The sequence below is a fragment of the Peromyscus maniculatus genome, chromosome 5, assembly GCF_049852395.1.
Source record: "Peromyscus maniculatus bairdii isolate BWxNUB_F1_BW_parent chromosome 5, HU_Pman_BW_mat_3.1, whole genome shotgun sequence".
Taxonomy (NCBI): domain Eukaryota; kingdom Metazoa; phylum Chordata; class Mammalia; order Rodentia; family Cricetidae; genus Peromyscus; species Peromyscus maniculatus.
The window spans coordinates 136,254,367-136,274,661 of NC_134856.1; the positions used below are offsets into that span (position 1 = coordinate 136,254,367).

Genomic DNA, 20,295 nt, shown 5'->3' on the forward strand with positions numbered 1-20,295 from the left:
TATTTATCAGCCAATCAGAGCAACACATATTCACAGCATACAGAAAGTCATCCCACAGCACTGTGGGTCTGATGTGTTAGACAAGAATTCTACCGAATTAACTACATCTTCAGCCCATAAGTATTGTTGGCTTTTTAAATACACTTTACTCTTTGGGGGGCCCACCACCCAGCTCCCAAATAATCACACGGTGGCTTATTATTACTTTTTTTCCCCAAAGATTTATTTATTTATTAAGTATACAGCATGTATGACTGCAGGCCAGAAGAGGGCACCAGATCTCATTACAGATGGTTGTGAGCTACCATGTGGTTGCTGGGAATTGAACTCAGGACCTCTGGAAGAGCAGTCAGTGCTCTTAACCTCTGAGCCATCTCTCCAGCCCTATTATTACTTATAATTGCCCAGCCTTAGCTTGTCTTATTTTTAGCCAGCTTCTCTTAACTTAAATTATCCCATTTACTTTTTGCCTCTGTGCTTTTACCTTTTTCTATTACTGAATTTCTTTCTTACTCCATTGAGGGTTGTGTAGCTGGGTGGCTGGCCCCTGAGTCCTCCTCCTTCTCTCACCCCTACATCTCCTCTCTTCCCAGATTTCTCCTCCTATTTATTCTCTCTGCCTACCAGCCCCACCTGTCCTTCCTCCTGCTATTGGCCATTCAGCTCTTGGTTAGACCAATCAGGTGTTTTAGACAGGCAAAGTAACACGACTCACAGAGTTAAACAAATGCCACATGAAAGAATGCAGCACATCTTTGCATCATTAAACAAGTGTTCCTCAGCATAAACAATTATAACACATCTTTAAATAATATTCCACAACACAGAAGCATCATAACAAGATCATCTTTGCCACTGCTCCAGCCTATAAAGCAACCCCAACCTCACACACTTCAAATTCCTGCCTGCATGGCCAGAAGCAGGGCATCCAGAAAGAGGTAAATTAACTAGGGTTGTGCTAGCTGCTATAACAAATAGACTATAATATGTACAATGGCACCAAGTTTGTTTCTGAGGGCTTCAGAATTATCCAAAGCTGGTGTTCCAGGTTGATGGATGGCATGCCTCCATGCACCGATGCATAGACCCTTCTTTGTTCTTATGGCTCCTAGAGCCTCTAGGGCAGAAGTTCTCAACCTGTGGGTCAAGACCCCTTTAGGTTTGCACATCAGATATTCTGCATATCAGATATTTACATTACAGTTCACAACAGTAGCAAAATTACAGTTGTGAAGTAGCAATGAAATAATGGTATGGTTGGGGGCCACCACAACATGAGCAACTGTATTAAGGGCTGCAGCGTTAGGAAAGTTGAGAAACACTGCCCTAGGGTCTTACCTTCTTCTGTATCCAGCCAGAAAAGACAGACAGAGGCAGGAGAATTCCTTGAACCCAGAAGTTCGGGGTCCATTTAGGAGACATAGTGAGACCTTAGGGCTGGAGATGGTCCAGCACTTAAGAGTGTATACTGCTCTGAAAGATGATCTGAGTTCAGTTCCCAGCACCCACATCAGTCAGCTCACAACTGCCTGTTACTCAGCTCCAGGGTATCAGATACATCTGGCCTTCTCATGCATTGGCACACACATTCACATACCTACACACAGACACACATAATAATAATAATAATAATAATAATAATAATAAAGAAATCTCTAAAACAAAACACATACTTCTTACTTGTCTCAAAAAGTTGGGGTGAGGCCGATGAGATGACTCAGCAGTTAAGGGTGCTACTTGCTACCAGGCCTGATCATCTGAGTCTTATCCCCAGAACCCAGTTGGTGAGAGGAGAAAACCTCCTCCTGAAAGTTACCCTCTGACGTCTATGCCACAGCATGAACATGCACCTACGCATACAATAAATAATAAAATAGTGAAATAAAGTTTTTTCAAAGAATGCTTTCCTTTGCACACGTTGGAAGGCTACCCACTCATTTTATAGTATTTGGAAATATTGGAGATGGGGCCTTTGGACAGAAAGTACATCAGACTGAGGATGGATCCATTGTGATGAGAAGAGTGTCCTTTATAGGACAAGACAGGAAAGAGCATGCTTCCTTTCTCTCTGCTTTCTGCCACATCTGAGCACAGCAGAAAGATGGCCATCTGCCAGCCAGGACTTATGGCCATCTGCCAGTCAGGACTCATCAGACCACAGAATTTTAGTGCTTGATCTTGGACACACCAGCCTCCAGAATGGTGAGAAAAGAAAACTTGTTCGAGCCACCCAGTCTATGGAATTTTTTTCTTTATAATTTTTAAGATTTTTTTATATGTGTGACTGTATGGCCTGCATGTGTGCCTGTGTACTACCCGCATGCCTGGTACCCCTGGAGGCCAGAAGAGGGCATCATATTCTCTGAACTGGAGTCATAAGCAGTTGTGAGCTGTCACATTGTTGCTGGAAATGGAACCCAGGTCTTCTGGAAGAGAAGCCAGTGTTCTTAACCACTGAGCCATCCCTCCAGCCCTGTCTATTATTTGTTTCAGGAAGGGTGTCATTATGCAGTCCTGGTTGATCTGGAACCACGTAGCCAAGGCTGGCCTTGAACTCATAGAGCTTCACCTGTCTCAGCTACTCTAGGGCTGGACATAGTATTTTTCTTATAGAGTCTGAACTGAGACAGTACTGCACCAAGGTGGGATTTCTCCATGAGTATGGATTAACTTACCTCATTGGTGTGGATGCACATGATCCATTTTCCTATCCATTGATGCATATGTGCATACCTGATCCCTGAGGTGTCTGAGCACACATAGACCTACATATGGTTGTGCCTGTCATATGCACCTACCCATGCACTATGCATGTGTACACACACACACACACACACACACACACACACACACACACACACACACAGATTGAGTCTCATGTAGCTATGTCTGACCTCAACTTACTGTGTAGCTGAAGCTCCTGATTCTCCTGCCTCTACCTCCAAAGGGCTGGCATTACAGGCATGTGCCACCACATTCAGCTTCACTTGTCTATGCCTGAAGCTTTAGGTACTCTGTGAAAGAAAGCCTATAAGTTCATGACATGCATGCCCACATGCATGGTCACACATGCAATATGTTTACCCTTTACTCACGTGGCCATCAGAAGACGGCTTAAGGATAGTACAGTCTCCACATGCAAACTGCCTGGGGTAAGGGTGCTAAGCATGCATAAGCTGGGCGCATAGTAGGTATGGAGTAAACGTGTGCTGAATAAAGCACACATACGGATAGCCAGGACCCAGGGCACATGTCCCCATGTCCACAGGAACCCCTGCCAGACTACCTGGTACAAAAGTGCCTGGTTGTACGACCATGCACTTCTGTGTGCTAACACATAACCTTGGAGCTCCCAGGCTGAGCCGGAACACTCCAGGCTGCTCACTGGGCACAAGGAGGCTCCTGCTGTGTGTTGGTGCTTGCATGGGGTGCAACCAAGGGTGCGTTGGCGGCATGTGTGTGTGCGTGAACGTGTGTGTATGCGAGTAGGAAGAGGCGTTCGCTCTCTTAGACCTTGCTTCTTTCTGTGGTTTGGTTTCTATAGAGACACTTCCTGTGGCAGAGAAAAGAGGTAGTGAGCTGGTTGTTTCAGGATGTGAGGGCCCGCAGGAGCAGAGCGCTCTCTCCACTGCCTGCCTGCCACCCCGAGAGCTCTGACCAGTGCTTCCACAATCCCTGTGGTGGGTGGCCCCCCGTGGCGGGGACCTGAGATCAGCGGCGGTATGCCAGGGAAGCCCAAGCACTTGGGTGTCCCCAACGGGCGCATGGTGAGTGCGGGCTCTGAGCCAGAGCCACAAGGAGGGGGTGGGCACACCCAGGGTGGAGTCCAGGAGGCACAACCGGCAGGTGTGAGGAGGAGCCCAGGGGGCTGTCAGCAGGCTGGAGAAGTTGGGTACAGATGGCTGCTGAAAGTGGGACCTGGTGCTGTCACCCCAGGACCCTTCCAGATGCCCTGCTAGGAGTCTGGTGCAGCCCTACGGCTGAGCCCAGAGCACAGTGGGCACAGGCTCTGGTTCCCCTTGCAGGCTGGACTCACTGCTCCCTCATCTACCCTGGGAATTAGCCCTAGGTGAAGCTGCTTAGAGAGAGGCGTGGAGACAGACCCAGTGGTCCTGTTGCTCCCTGACCACTCTTACAACTGCTCAAGCCCCTCCACCTCATGCTCTAGGTGCCTAAGATAAGGCTAAGAGCAGCCTTGCTGGGTCACTACATCAACCTGCTCCAGAGGCATCCTGCCAGAACTGGTGTTCTTGGGCAGCCCGGGATGGGTCAGTAAGGATGGGACGGGATGAACAGCTCTGCCTGTTCTATTCCTAGCTTCCAGGAAGGAGGGGTGTGTAGCTGAGAAAAGGAACCCTGGGCTGCAGCTATCCCCTTACACCCTCTCCAGGCCACTGGACTCCAGATTGGAGCTGCCTCAGAGTTTCTGGCTCTTCTCATTCACTCAGCAAACAGGGCAGGCTGTGTTGAGCTGCCATCAGGGACCTGGCTCACCTGGCAGAGTCACTAAATAGTTTCCTCTTAGTCCCTGTTCTAAGGCCCCAGCCTAGTACCATAGGACAAAGCTGGTGGGTCCAAAGCGACCTGAGGTCCCAGTTCTAGCACCATTGTCCTTTCCTATTTCGTCATCTGTGAAATGAAATGGATTAAAGTCCTGTTGACTGAGTGGCATAATGAATCGGAGACCCTGAAGCACTGTGAAGGCTATGGAGATGTTAGCCCCGAAGTCCCTCTATTTTCAGCCCCTCTTTCAGAATCGTATGCCTCACTGAATAGCTGAGCCACCCCAGACCCCATCCCCACTTTCCAGTGCCCAAGATTAGTTTCCATCTCGTGTGCAGCAGCCCTGTCCTGCCAGTGCCATGCTGTTTGGGTAGAAGGGAGACCAATTCCAAGAGCTGGCTCGGTCCCGTCCTACTTCCTCTACCACCAACCCGACTTAGAAAGTCCAAGGAGAGCCCCTTTGCCTTGCACTCCCACCCTGGGTGGTCATGGCACTTGGCTTGCTCTTCCTTAGGTATCCTGGCCGCAGAGCCCTGGAGGAATAGCCCAAACCCACCCCAGAAGTATAGCCGGACTGATGCTTCTGGGACAGAACTCGGAGCTGCAGGGCAGCTGAGAGAGCTGGAGACAGACCCAGGCTGGCCCTCCTGTGTCAGCCACGGCTTCTCTGTCCCAGAGTCATTCAGAGTAAAGAGGATGGCACAAGCTCTGCCCCAGGTCCTCTCAGTAACTGTCACACGTTTATCTCTGTCCTTTCTGGATCAGTTCTGAACTCTCGGTATGACTCTAGAGACCTCATGGTTCACGGGTGTCTACTGCTGGACCACGGGCAGCTTTAGGAGGTCATACTTGGCTGGAGCAGGCATGGAAAGACAGGCTTAGTGACTATGGTGCAGATGTGAATGGAGAGGGTCTGTGGGTAAGGAGTCCAGTTGTTACCTCACAGGGGAGGCTCAGAGGAACACGAGTGATATGTTGTTGAGTAGAAGGGTCACTGCTTGCACATACCCCTGAGTCCCCCAGCACTGTCTGGCTCTGGTCTCTTCCCATCCTCCAGCATCCCCTGACGAGGCAAAGTCATCAGCTGTATCCTTCTGGCACTCGGCTTGTCAAGCAGCTGAAATGAGACTTGTCACTTAGAGGATGCTCTTAGCCCCCTCCCGGAGAAATCGTCACACAGTACCAGCTGTCACCTTATTTATGCTCTCACTCAGGGGCTAGTCTGGGCTGTCCCACCCTGAGCACTTAAGACCCAAATCCCAGCCCCGCAAGCAGCCCACAGTTAGCCACAGTTTGCCACAATGTAGTGAGGCACAAAAAAATGAGTGAAGATTACTGGAATAAAGTTCCTGTTTGGGGAAGAGCTTAGGTCAGGAGTGGAGGAAGCCCGAGAGGAGACTGGCAAGGAAGAGCATCTTCTCCATTAATGCCTAACGCTATAGAAGATGGTCCTTAAAGTATGTGCAAGCTAGAGGGGGAGTGGCCCGGGGGATGGCATACAGGAAAACGTACCGTTACTGTGGAGGATACACCCGAGGGATTCTATGAGTTTAACTTCGAGTGAGTCATAGTTAACTTTCTGGAAACGTAGTTAGTGCTGGTCCCACCAGCAAACACTGGCAAAGAGACTGACAAGAAACTCATGTGCCTCTGTGTCCAACTCAGGGTCAGGGATGGCAGTGCAGGGGTTTATTGTAGAAGGGCCAAGTCTTGGGGACAGCCCTCTGGAGCTGGCTCAAGCTGAGAGAATCAGGCACCTAGGGCTGTGTACAGATCCACAAGACTGGGGGCTGGAGAGATGGCTCAGAGGTTAAGAGCACTGGCTGCTCTTCCAGAGGTCCTGAGTTTAATTCCCAGCACCCATGTGGTGGTTCACAACCATCTGCAATGAGATCTGATGTCCTCTTCTAAATAATTAAATAATAATAATAATAATAATAATAATAATAATAATAATAGTAATAGTAATAATAATAAAGATCCACAAGACTGAAACAAGATCACAGTTCAGGTACTTGACTCTGGAGGGGTCAAAATGGGACAAAATGGGTGAGAATACTGGAATGAAGTTCTGGTTTGAGTAAGAGTTGGGTCAGGGCTAAGGAAAGTCTGAGGCATCCATCAGTTGATTGTTCTCTCTTTGAGATCTGAGTCCTCTAGGGGCCCGTTCAAGAGGACTCACTGGGCCTCACCTCTCTTGGCCCTGCCCACCTATGCCCAAGGGCTACAAGCCCTGGTCCTCCAATCTCCCCTGTTTATAATGGAAGTGGCAAGGCTGGGCGCAGCGACATATTCCTTTAATCCCAGTGCTCAGAAAGCAGAGGCAGGTGGGTCTCCGGAAGCTAGAGGCCAGCCAAGTCTACACAGGGAGTGCCAGGCCAGCCAGGGCTACACAGTGAAACCTTGTTTCAAATATATGTATATGTGGAAGCAGCATGGAGCGGCAAGGTGGAGCCTGCAGATTCCATAGCTGACAGGCAAACTCGGCTTTTAACACTGTCTCTGCCACTTCCCAGCTCTATAACTTCTCTGGGCCTTAGGTTCCTCCCCTGTAAAACAGGGGCAATAACACTTGATGCAGGGGACACAGATGTTGAGGGCAGAATAAGAACACGGGTTGCCTGTAAGACAGCTGGATCAGGAACTTGAGGTGGCTTCCTCAGTGTCCTCAGGCTCCCTTAGAGCCACTTCAAAGCGTGACAAACTAAAGCCAGACCCAACTTGGTTGGGAGCGTCATTGGCCACCACACCCTTCCTCATCCTTTCTTCCCCTTTTCCTCCTTTCACTCAAAATGGCACCTCAAGCAGAGGTGAGAGCTGGGGTTACTGTTGAACCCAACTTCCCCATGCCTTGGAGCCTGTGCAAACCAGAGCTGTGGCTCTGGACCCCACTTTGCCATAGTTGGATCTTTAACCAAGATGTGCCCTATTCAGACTCACAGCAGCCCCCCAGAGGCTGGGAACCCAGTTATTCCCGATGTGCAAATGACTGAGCAGGATTGGACTCCGTTCCTCTTCCCTCCCAGCTCTAAAGTTCTGTCTCTCATCCACCTTTGTCCCCATTCTACCAATGGGGCAAGGGAGGCTGGAACAAAGAACGGCAGGAGGCAGCCTGGGAGCAGACACTGGTGAGCAGCTGTGCTCAAGCATGGAGAGGGTACCTGGGCCAGCATCTCAGTCTTTTTTTTTTTTTTTTTTTTTTTTTGGTTTTTCGAGACAGGGTTTCTCTGCGTAGCTTTGCGCCTTTCCTGGAGCTCACTTGGTAGCCCAGGCTGGCCTCGAACTCACAGAGATCCGCCTAGCTCTGCCTCCCGAGTGCTGGGATTAAAGGCGTGCGCCACCACCACCCAGCCCGCATCTCAGTCTTAAGGCTGCTTGAGCACAGGGTCAAAGAGGATGCCCCTGGATCAGGGATCTCAGATAGACTCCCCAACAAGACCTGCCCTCCAGGAGCTACCAGGCTGCAGGGATGGGAGGCCCCGACGTGAGTGGGCTTAGTGTGGTGGGAAGGGAAGGGTGAAGAGCAGTATTTGGGGGAAACTGGTGCTGGACAGGGATCCAGAGCAGTGCCAGGGGGCTATAGAAGTAGGTACTCCGGCAGAGGAAACAGCAAAACAGGAAGCAGGGGTGTGGGGAAAATAGAAGTTTGATAAAGTGTGGGGTGGAGGTGAGGAGGAGGGAAATGATGTCGGAGGGGCTCATTAGTCAGGCGCAGGTAGGCCTTTAACTGTAACTTGGCAACAGCAACCCTACTAAGGCGGGCAAGGAGTTGAGTCCAGGGTGGAACAGTGGGGCAGGAAAGACCCGGAGAAACCTGGGAGTAAGGACCCAGACATTTAATTAAAGATAATACAGAAATAAAACCTCTGAGAGCCAAACGAAATCCTCGTGCATCTGGCTTCAGTTCCCCTTTGGTTATGTCAAGGACTCTTGCCCAGAGAAAGCCACCTGCAAGGGACGGGATGATTTGGGATTGGAGGGCAGCTCAAAGGCTAAGGATACTTGAAGAGGTAAGGCTGTGCTCTGAGAGGCCTTCACCAGAGCTGAGAGGAGGATGGCACAGACTTGAAGTCAGCAACACAGCTGCAGTTGTGAAGCAGCTGGGGGAGGGAGGCATCAGTGGGTGCAGGCAGGTGCTGGGGAGAAAATAGCAGCCTGTCTGGGGACTCCAGCATCCTGAAGGATCTCCCACCCCTAGGCATCAGGGCTTTCTCCCCTTTAGCTGAGAGATGTGAGGACCTTGCTTGGGAGAGATGACTCTAATGATGACGGTCATCTTGGGGAGTGTGAGGTAGAGTGTGGAGGGCAGGGGTGGGCTCAGAGTGGGGTGTGCTGGGAGGGTGGGTCCCACGCCCAGCTCAGGCAATTGCAATTTTCTCTCTTGCTCAACCCCCACACAAGGTTGTAAAACAAGAAAAAAACAGAGCTAGAATTTGAATCCTTGTCTCGAGAGCCCACACAGTTGTGCTCTTTGCTGTCCTGCAGGGCGGCAAATCAAACACCTGGCAGCATCAGCCGTGGATATTGATGAAGCTGCAGTCGCTGTAATGTTCTAGAACGTTCATTACACACCACAAACTGTTCTGAGTTCCTTCTGTGTGTTTAACTTATTCAACTGAGCAATCCTGCAGTGAGGCAGGATCATTATCTGCCCAATTTCTAGAGAGGACAAACCAAGGTCAGGAGATAGCTGAGCATTCTTCCCAAGGTCGCACAGCATGGAATCCGAATTCAAGCCTAGGTGGTGCTTGCTTCCCGTTGCCTCCAAACATAACATAGATGTATCAGACTGGCCCTAGAGTCCTTCCAGAGGAATGAGAATCCCCTGTAGGGAAGGCCACTGTCTGCTCAGGGCCAGCCAAGCTTGCTACTCTGAGATGATGCTCACAACACCTTGGGCATCACTCTTAAAGAGGAGATAGGGAAATGGAACCAATGAGGAAAATCTCTCAATTTTTAAACATAGGAAACCCCTTTAAACTTAATTTTCCCCCCTGGAGGCCAAATAATGTCTTATAGTGTCCTGCAGGCTAATCCTGACTTCCACATGACCGAGGTGCTCCAAGGGTAGGAGTGGAGAGGAGAGAACAGGACAGAGGAGGCTTCCCAGGGCTTGCTTTCAGTGGGGATGGGAAGAAGGGACATGGTGGAAGTTTCTTTGACAGGGTCTGGTGACATGTAGGAAGTAATGGGGGTTGGAGGTGCTGGGAGTCTACGTGATGGGAAAAGGACAGGATACAGGGAAGCTTTTTCAGAACTTTTACAGTGGGGACAGAGAGGTGTCCGTCTGAGAATGGCTTTTGGGGCATCTGGAGACAGATATTAGCAGGAAACTGGCTGTGTGCGGTTGGAGCTAGATGTTGGGGTGGGGCACAAAGGATCCAGAACAAAACCAAGAAAGGGAAGAGTCCACCCTGCATGGGCAAGGGTCCGTGGGAGAGCTGGGGGGTGCTTCTGGGAAGGTGGGAAAGACACCAAAAGAAACCTCTGCAAGAACAACTTCAAGGTGTGTGGGGTTCTATTTCACCAGCGACTGGGCTTCCCAGAGAAGTCAGAGTTAGTGCACATTGTAGGAGAGAGTGGAGTTGGCCTGAATGACAGTGTTACTCACATTGTGACCCCTGGACCAGCACCAGAACTGCCTGGAAGCCTGTTAGAAATGGAGAGCTTCGAGCCCCATCCTGGATCTACTGAACCTGAGAGGGGGTCCTCTTGGCCACTCTCTGCTAAAGTTTGATGGACACAGCTCTGTGCTACAAAAATAGCATTCTGTGCCATGCCCAAGGTAGGGTGGGATGAGTGCCCCAAGGAGAAAAAAGTGCAATTAGGCACAGACACACCTCTCCTCCCTCAAAGACGAGATTGGCATAGCCCTTACCACGCCATAGGCAGTGTTATAAATACAGTGTACGAAGTTCCCAAGGGCCAGTGCTCATTTGTAGCCCCACCCCTCATTTACAGATAGGAGCCAATAAGTGAGCTCTGTGCTCAAATTCACAAGAACAGTACCTGCCAGAGGCAAGATTGGAGTCTCTGCACACCCGGACTCACCTAGAAGGGCCTGAGAGAGAGAAGGGAGCCGGGGCCACCAGAAAGTACCCTGAGGAAGCCCCAGCACACAGTGGTCGGCTCATGATGGGAAAGGGGTCAGGACAGGCAGAGCGAAACCCTAGCCAGTAATGACTGTCTGGAGAATTCTGCCTGACTCTGTAGACAGAAAACACAGTCCCAGCTCACCGGAGGCTGGGTCCGGTGCGGCTCCTTGGGATTCCTTACAGAACTCTACTCTGACTGTCTGCCTTGGGTCTCTCCTAGGTTCTGGCTGTCTCCGATGGAGGTAAGTGACAGACTGTGTGGATGAGGCATGACTGGGAGGGAGAGAGGGATGGGGAGGTGGAAGTGAGTGGAGACACCCCCACTGGTCTTTCGGAGAGAGGGATGGGGAGGTGGAAGTGAGTGGGGACACCCCCACTGGTCTTTCAGGTAATGTCGCTGCAGCCTGCCTGCAGCAGGGATTGGGCAAAGGCCGAGGAAGGGAAAAGGCTCACTCCTACTTGTCCATCTCTCTGCAGAACTGACCAGCACAGCGGGTTCCCAGGGCCAGAGTGAGGGCCGGGGCAGCTCCCTCAGCATCCACAGCCTCCCCAGTGGCCCCAGCAGCCCCTTCTCCACTGACGATCAGCCTGTGGCCAGCTGGGCCCTGTCCTTTGAGCGGCTGCTGCAAGACCCACTGGGCCTGGCTTACTTCACGGTGAGCCCTGGGGTGGGGTGCAGTGGAATTGGGGGGTGGGACCTGGGGGTAGGCAGGTGCCACTGCAGGCATGGGGGATTCTGGAGAGGGCACAGACAGGGCTTCGGGCTGGTTAGAGTGCTGCTTCTCTTCGTGGTTTCTCAACTAGCCCGTCTTTGGCATCCTTTCCCTCACCACCAAGCTGGGAACTCTTCCTTCTCCTTGTTCTTATCTCTCCTTCTCGGATTTTTTTTTTTGTACCCCAGATCTGGCACCATCTGTCTGTCTGTCTGGTCTCTTGGCCCATGTCTGTCCCAGTCTTTGAACACATCCCTGTTTCAGCCTGTGTCTGAAGCCTTCCTTCACCTTGTTCTCATGCCAGGAGTTCCTGAAGAAGGAATTCAGCGCCGAGAACGTAACTTTCTGGAAAGCCTGCGAGCGTTTCCAGCAGATCCCAGCCAGTGACACCAAGCAGGTAGAGAGAATGGGACAGAGGGGTGGGGACTAGACCTGGGGCATGCCCCCTGATCTCTTCCGGTCCCTCGTCCCCCAGCTATCTCAGGAGGCCCACAATATCTACCATGAGTTCCTGTCCAGCCAGGCGCTGAGCCCGGTGAACATTGACCGACAGGCCTGGCTTAGTGAGGAGGTGCTGGCCCAGCCCCGGCCGGATATGTTTCGAGCACAGCAGCTTCAGGTGAGGTGGCCAAGGGGCAAGGCCTGGCTGAGAAGGGAGACCAGTGATAAGCCCAGAAGTCCCAGATACAGGGGTGGAGTCCGAGGCGGAGGGAAGGGGCAAAATTGGATGCAGTACCAGAGCCAACGCAAGGTCAGGACCGGAGTAAGAGGGTGAAAGCCGAGGATGACTCGAAGGATGGGCTGGGGTGGGGCCAAGGGGAGCGGCTGGTCTCAGACCCCAGGTATATGACAGGAACTGAGGAGGCAGGGCTTGGGGCTCCCCTACTTGGGCTGGCGAGGGCAGGACCCACCCATCCAGCCCTCCACTGTCCTCTCCTGGTACCAATCACCACCCACACCCGCTGACCGCGCAGATCTTCAATCTGATGAAGTTCGACAGCTATGCGCGCTTCGTCAAATCCCCGCTGTACCAAGAGTGCCTGCTGGCCGAGGCCGAGGGACGCCCCCTGCGGGAACCTGGCTCCTCGCGCCTCGGGAGCCCGGACACCTCGAGGAAGGTGCGGACCGGACCGGGGTGGCAGGAGGCTGGGCGGGGACAGTCTCAGGAAGGGTCTTCCCAGCCGTAGATCCGCACTAGAGTCTTCCCTCTACCCTCAGAAGCCGAAGCTGAAGCCCGGGAAATCGCTGCCCGTGGGCGTGGAGGAGTTGGGGCAGCTGCCACTTGCTGAGGGCCCTTGTGGACGCCCTCTCCGCAAGTCCTTTCGCAGAGGTGAGGCCGGCCCTAGGAATGGTGTGGCCGGGAAGTTTGGGACAATTCTGGGAACGCCCCCTTCTCCTTACTTGACCACAGTCTGCAGTAAGGCAAACCCCAAACCCCAAAATGTAGGTTCTTGAGATCACCCGGTTTCTCCAGGAGGCTGTGCTCCCAGGCTACACCCCGGAAGTTTGTTAGGGCTACTCAGCGACAAGTCCAGGGACCCACACATTTAAGTCCCTGCGGGAGGGCTCCAAACAAGACCCACCAAATGGGAGGGCCTTACCAAGGGATGGTGAGAGGAAGAAGGTCTCCTCATTGCTGACTTTCCCTTAGAGATGACGGGTGGAGCCACGAACTCTGCCCTGCGACGAGAGTCTCAGGGGTCCCTGAATTCTTCCGCCAGTCTGGACCTGGGCTTCCTTGCCTTTGTGAGCAGCAAATCTGAGGTGAGCAGCATTGGAAGGGAACAAGGTGCCTCTCTGGTTAGGACCACTGCCAGTTCCCTTCCTGGGTGCCCAGCGCTAGCAGTGGGTAGCTACATGTCCGCTCCTAGCCAGACTCCGCAAAGCTATCACCTCACCCTTCCTCTCTTTCATGTTCCCTACAGTGATCTCTGTACATATCAGGGACGCACATCCTCAGCTGGCAGATGGGTGTGCACGTGTGGGTGCCTAGGTGTACCCTGTATGATGTGTGTGTGATTAGTTAGTGGAGTTGTCCCTGCACGTCCACATTTATTTTATTTTATTTTTGTTTTGAGACAGGGTTTCTATATGTAGCCCTGACTGTTGTGGAACTCAGAGGTCTGCCTGCCTCTGCCTGCCTCTGCCTGCCTCTGCCTGCCTCTGCCTCCAAGTACTAGGATTAAAGGTGCCACCATGCCTGGCTGAGTGTCCACATGTTTGAGTGTGCATACTTGTGTTCCTGGAGCAAGACACATCTGTGCCTGCCTCCAAGGGTGCCCTCGCACGCGTGTGTATGTGTCCTAGAGAGCTGACAACATCCCTGTGTACATACAGCCTCTGTCTGCTCTCGCCCACATCCAGAGTCACCGAAAGAGCCTTGGAAGTGGAGAGGGTGAGAGTGAAAACCGGCCAGGGAAGTACTGCTGCGTGTATCTGCCTGATGGCACAGCCTCCTTGGCCCTGGCTCGACCAGGCCTCACCATCCGAGACATGCTGGCAGGCATCTGTGAGAAGAGAGGCCTCTCTCTGCCTGACATTAAGGTCTACCTGGTGGGCAATGAACAGGTGTGAGCATGCTCTGGCCCCCAACTCTTGCCTCCTTTCTGATCACGACCCAGTTCCTAATCTTCCGGCTACCCTTATTTCAACTCATTCTCTATCATCATCCCCTCCCTACCTTCTTCCAACCCCTGTGTCCAAGTCCACATGGATCCCAGCACTAACTCCTCATTCACTCTCAGATATTCACTCGTATCCCACAAAAATCCTACTCACACACAAGCCCACCCCAGGCCCTGGTTCCCGGCCTTACCCATCACCCTGCTCTGGTAGTTTCAGAAGGTAAAGCTGGAGTAAGGGTGCTGCTGGAACTTGGAATTTCCTCCATTTCCGTAGTCGACACTGTCATCCCCACTGGTCCACCCCTAAAATTGCCACTGAGGGACTCACCTCTGCCATCAGAAGTATCCGATGACCCTAATCCCTGAATGCCTCCTCTAAGTGCAAATGAGCATTAAACTTTAAGATCTAGGGAAATTCATTTAAAAAAATAATTTATTTAAATTTATTTTATGTACATTGGTATGAAGGTGTCAGATTCCCTGGCACTGGAGTTACAGACAGTTGTGAGCTGCCATGTAGGTGGGGGGAATTGAACCCAGGTCCTCTGGAAAAGAAGTCAGTGCTCTTAACTACTGAGCCATCTCCCCAGCCCCAGGGAAACTCATTTTTAAACCATCCTAAGGGAGTCCCAGGGGAGCAATGCTTCATTCCGGGGGAAGTGACAGGAATTTATGCAAGCCCTAAGAGGTAGCCAAGGTGTGTGATCAGAACCGGAACTGAGGCTGTCTAGTAGGTCCAGGCTGGAGCTAAGCCAGGCAAGAGGTGATTAAGGGTCATACCTCCAGACTGTCTCTTCCGGGGAAGGTAGGCGTGTCTAGTCAGAAGGCTTTGTGAAAGAGGCAGCTCAAGAGGACAGAGCAGAGTTTGTCTGGGAGAACCGTGGAGAGAGGACATTCCAGGCAGAGGGAGGGAAGGGAGGTGTTTGTGGGACCTGGGGTGTGGGGGTGTGAGGGCAACTATGGGAGCACTCTGCCCACTTTCTTGGGCCACCAGAACAGCTGCCAACAGCCCAGATGGGCTTTTGTGCCTGCTAAATATAACTTCACCACCCACATTCCACCTGTCCCTGAGGCACAGCACAGGCCTACTGTCTGGGAGAGAATCCCCCCTCCCTTTCAAGCTCTCCCCCTACAGTCTTAGGCTGGTACAGACAGTAGTCTTTTTTTTTTTTTTTTTTTTTTTTTGATTTTTCGAGACAGGGTTTCTCTGTGTAGCTTTGCGCCTTTCCTGGAACTCACTTGGTAGCCCAGGCTGGCCTCGAACTCACAGAGATCCGCCTGGCTCTGCCTCCCGAGTGCTGGGATTAAAGGCGTGCGCCACCACCGCCCGGCTTCAGACAGTAGTCTTGACTGTGTACCTACTGTGGTGTGCCGGGACTGTACCATTTCTGATCTGATTTGTGGGGGGAGGGAGGTTGGAGGGGAGGGGGCTGACCTAGGCATTAAGGAGGCAAGAGACAAGGTCCGAGTGGATAACAACAGGTGGGTGGTGAGGGGAAATGTATCCCATGCCTGAAGGAACCAGGAACCAGGACCTAAGCTTTGTCCTTAGCAAGAAGAATCCCCATTAACATGCAAACCCCACATCCTTCTGTTTCCCCAAACTGGATCCTTTCCCAAGCTTCCCCTCACATTCCCAAGCATCTTCCATTCTTTCTTTCTTTTCTTTTTTCGACGGGGGTGTGGGGGTAGGGATGGCAGCAGTCTTACTGTGTAGCCCTGGCTGGCCTAGAACTTGCTATGTAGCCCAGGCTGGCCTTGAACTCTACCAGTCTCTGAGTAGAGTACTGGGAATAAAGACATGCACCACCACGCCACCATGCCCAGGGCATCTTCCACTCTTATGATCGCTTGGCCTTGGTCTTCTCAGGCTCCCACTCCGCTGGTCCTCACCCTGCCTGCCTCTCTAGCCTTCTTTTACCGATGGGCTGCTCCTTCTGATCTTTAAGGTACCACACAGGAGGAAGTGAAGGTGATTTCCAAGTATTCCCAGGGGATGGCTTGGGGTGGAGGGAGGGATTCTTAGACCCTGCCTGGCATCCACAGAAGGCCCTGGTCCTGGATCAGGATTGCACAGTGCTGGCAGACCAGGAGGTGCGACTGGAAAACAGGATCACCTTCCAGTGAGTGCCCTACCCTAAAGCTTGATCTGGCTTCTAGCTGTCTACTGGTCCCAAATCTCAGATCTCATTCATTGAAGTGGGAGCTCTACCCACTAGGCTAAAGTCCCACCCCAAACTGCCCCACCCTCCGCATTCAGCTCTGTCCCCTCCTGGCTTGTTTTGGGGAAAGGGGCCCTGGGTCTCCACCACTCTGCAGCTCTAGGGTCCTACACAGGCTGGAGTTAGCTAACCTGGAGCGCGTGGTGAGGATCTCGGCTAAGCCTACCAAGCGTCTGCAGGAGGCGCTGCAGCCCATCCTGGCAAAGCATGGCCTGAACCTGGACCAGGTGGTCCTGCATCGGGTGAGCAACGGAGCTGTGGGGGCGGGGAGGGGGGAAGGGGAGGCACGCCAGCAGGAGAGGACTTGTGGTCTAGCCTCTGGGCTGCGAACCTCTTTCTGTAGCCAGGGGAGAAGCAGCAGCTGGATCTGGAGAAGCTAGTGAGCTCAGTGGCCTCACAGACACTGGTTTTGGACATTCTCCCAGGTAAGTGATGTTTTTACCCTGGGACTTGATTTCCCAGTGTGGCTCTGCACAGGAGGAGGGGCTTGTGGGAGGAAGGCCACACCCAACAGTGTGCTCTCCGTTGTAGGGGCCAAGATGGGTGAAGCCAGCAGCACATCCCCCTGCCACAGCCAGGTAACAGAGAACCTCGGGGGCTCTCTCCCTGTGCGCTTCTCCCCTCCTGGTTCTGACCTCCACCCCACTTTCTTGCAGGGAGGCCTGCCTAGAACCCAGGACAAGGACACGCATCTCCCCCCATTGCCCCCCAGTTTGCTGGTGGAAGACGCCAGTAGCTCTACTGGGAAACGGCAGACCTGTGACATTGAAGGTGCACTCTGGGGACAGTGGGGGCTGCGGGACCAGAAGGATGAGGGAAGTGGGATTGGGCTTGAGGATCACTGAGGGTGGCATCGGAGGCCTGAGCTAAGGCTGGGCGAAGGGCCATCTGAGCTGGGATACACTGATGGTCTGGGGTCAGGCTGTGGTCATGGCCGGCAGCAGATGGTGAAGCATTAGCATAGGTGCTCTGACCAAATGGGGCTCCTGACTCTGTGGCTGCCCCCAGGCCTGGTGGAGCTGCTGAACCGGGTGCAGAGCAGTGGGGCCCATGACCAGAGGGGACTTCTTCGCAAAGAGGACCTGGTACTTCCAGAATTTCTGCAGCTTCCCTCCCAAAGGCCGGGCTCTCAGGAGGCGCCACCATAGACTGGATCGGCCACCCAGCCTAGGGAGGGCCCTTCAGACTCCGCTGCCCTCCCAGCCTTCTGACACCCATGTAACAGTCCAGGCTGGCTGCATGGTGCCTGGGCAGACCAAGCATGCCGTGGGTCCGCTCTGCATGCCCTGTCTGCGCCCTGAGTGTCCCTGGCCTCTTTTTGCTATGGGCAGGCCCACAGAAGGAGCCAGGAAGGGGTGGAGGGGGAACTCAGGGGAGCCCCACTCCCAAACTGGGGCTCCCTGTTCTTATAGGTTCACCTACCCATTCTTTGCAGCTAGGCCATCAGGGAGAGGCCCGCCTAGGCTCTTGTCATGAGCATACTGAACACAAAGGGGTAACTTTGGCAGTGCCAGCCTCCTCAGCTTATTCTAAGCTTTAGCAGGGGGCAGGAGGAGGGGCTGGCCCCTCCCTAAAGAGTTGATAGAGTAAATCCTGGGCGTGCTGGTGGGCAACCCCTCCCTCCATCCACATAGACTCTACTGTACATATGGATTTTATGGTTGGCTTGGGGCAGCTGGGTTTGTCCTGAATGTATATTGTTATATTATAATAATAATTATTATTATTCAGCCATGAGGTATGTTTCTTGTGTGCCACTCTGCCCTGTGTGGTCCCATCACCCCATTGCCTCTGTCACCAAGACCAGGAAGTTCTTGAGGACCTCAGTGTATACCTCCCAGAATCTCTTCCTGAGGCATGGAATATGGGAGCCATAGAGCAGGAGAGGGAGGGGGAAGGGGAAGAAGGAGAGAAGAGGAGGGAGGGAGAGAGAGAGGGAGAGAGAGAGAGAGAGAGAGAGAGAGAGAGAGAGAGAGAGAGAGCTGTGCCTTTGCCGGCACTCAGCATCCGTAGACATGAATGCATCATTTTTGTTCATCCCTGTTCCTGTCAGGGATCCAATGCATCTCTACACACATTACTGAGAGCTCCTTAGGATGCATCAGAAGCTTATATGTGGGACTGGGCTAGGCAAGGTATTCTTTTCCTCGTCTGCTTTCGCTGGGTGGTACGCCACCTCTAAGCAGCTGGGAAAGGCAGGGGAGGAAGGAGGGGAGGACTTCGCAGAAAGAAAGGCTTGCAGGGAGAAGCCCAGCGTGGTCCCACTAGGGAGGCCAGTGCCAAGAGGAGGCCAGGTGACTTGAGTGGCTAGGGCAGAGCCCTGCACACAGGTGAGGCTGCACTGAGTGATCCCTTCACCAGGACCTCGTCCTGCTCTCCCTTCTCATCTCACCGGCTCCTTGTCACCCTTGAAATCTGTGGGACAGATCAACGGAGTATACTGACCCGCCCTGCCTTCCTCTGGGGGTTTCAGGTTTCTGTCACCTGGTAACTGCCTCACTTTATTTGACTGTTTAATGGGTTCCCAGGCTTCTGGGGTGAGCTGATGACACAGGAACCTAGTCCACATGGACAGAGTTTGGCTCAGAGCTGGTTGTCTGAAGCTGCTCTAATAAGAGTTGTAATCCTCAGACTGGAGAGGTGGCTCAGTGGTTCAGAGCACAGGCTGCTCTTACAGAGCACCTGGCATCGATCCTCAGCATCTACATGTCAGCTCACAGTTATCTGTAACTCCAGTTCCCGGGGATGCAGCATCCTCTTCTGGCCTTCATGAACACTGTACGCACAGTGTCCGGACATGCAGACAAAAACATCTATATGCGTACAAATAAAAATAAATAAATCTTTTTATTTTAATCCCAATTATGTTGGTTTATTTTCTACCGCCTTCTGAGCATTTGTACAAAGGCCTTGCGCACAGAAGAAGCCCACACAGGAGAGGCCTCAGGTGGCCGACAACCCACCACACTTCACACACACCTGAAATAGCCACCCCTTGACTTTCACCCTAGGAAATCAGTAAATTCTTCCTGGGAGTGTGACCTTGCTACCGTGAGGAGGGTTTCTAAGACCCGTAACTACGAGAACCCTGCGTCACTGACCACCTTGGCAGTCTGGAATAGGGAACCACGAAGGGAGGACAGATGTTGGGGGACAGTGTGGTACTAGGTGTGTGTGATGATGGAGTGGGAGGGAGTCGGGGAGACAAATCCCTTTTGCTAGAATAGCTTTCCTGGGAGAAATGTAAACAACGTCTCCCCTCCTCCTACGGTCCCAACAAGAACTAAGAACATTTTCCCCAAAGTTCCCCAAGGAGCACAGGTAATTTAATCGGACACACTGGAAGGTCTGCAACCGGAAGGAATGACCGCTTCCCCGTGGTTGCGTAGATGGAACCCCACTGTTTCATTCTTCAAGAGTCTGTAGTCTCTAGCTTCTCCCCCAAGACCCACAGCGTTAGGGAAGGCTTGCACACAAGTGACTGGGAAGGGTGACTGTGTGGTGATAGACTGTGTACCCTAATAAAGTCAGCCTGAAGATCAGAGGACAGAACGAGCCACTAGATTAAACACAGAGGCCAGACAGTGCTGGCACACACCCTTAACCCCAGCACTTGAGATCTCATGCCTTTGCTTGGGAAGCACACACACACCTTTAATCCCAGGAAGTAACATGGCTGTGTAGAGAAAGGTACATAAGGCGTGAGGAGACAGGAACTAAGGCTTTTCCACAGAAGCGTTCTTTTCAACTGGAGCTCTTTCAGGCTGAGGAGTCGGTGAGGTCAGAGGTGGTGGCTGTGGCTGCTCTGCTTCTTTGACCTTTCAGCTTTCACCCCATATTAGGCTCCGGATTTTTTACTAAAAGACCGTTTATAATTTGTGTTACAGGACTGGAAACTCAGGCGAGGGAGGGCCCCATGACCCTCCCTGCTCCCTCCTTCTGTGAGGAGGGTAAACAGTTAACAGGCCTGGCTGCCATTGTCTTCACCAGCAGATTTAGCAGAGCTCCTGAAGATGGGGTCTGTTTGGCTCACAGGACAGCTCTGTACCACCATCCCCAGCTCTTCCCTCGTCACCCACAGAATTCCTCTGTGGTGTCCCTTTCTCCTAGTTCCTCTCTAATTTTCTTCGACATGGAA

General features: G+C 52.5%; 1 protein-coding gene across 1 annotated transcript; it reads left to right on the plus strand.

Moving 5' to 3' along the window:
* The first annotated feature begins 3,590 nt into the window (after positions 1-3,590).
* Rgs14 (regulator of G protein signaling 14) lies at positions 3,591-19,011 on the plus strand. Its single transcript, XM_006976799.4, has 15 exons — positions 3,591-3,767; positions 10,819-10,840; positions 11,076-11,254; positions 11,616-11,708; positions 11,787-11,930; positions 12,286-12,429; positions 12,530-12,641; positions 12,963-13,075; positions 13,676-13,879; positions 15,982-16,058; positions 16,273-16,399; positions 16,501-16,582; positions 16,689-16,735; positions 16,814-16,928; positions 17,166-19,011. The coding sequence occupies exons 1-15, from the start codon at positions 3,723-3,725 to the stop codon at positions 17,303-17,305; spliced, it is 1,644 nt and encodes a 547-aa protein (XP_006976861.1). The 5' UTR covers positions 3,591-3,722; the 3' UTR covers positions 17,306-19,011.
* The last annotated feature ends 1,284 nt before the right edge of the window (positions 19,012-20,295 follow it).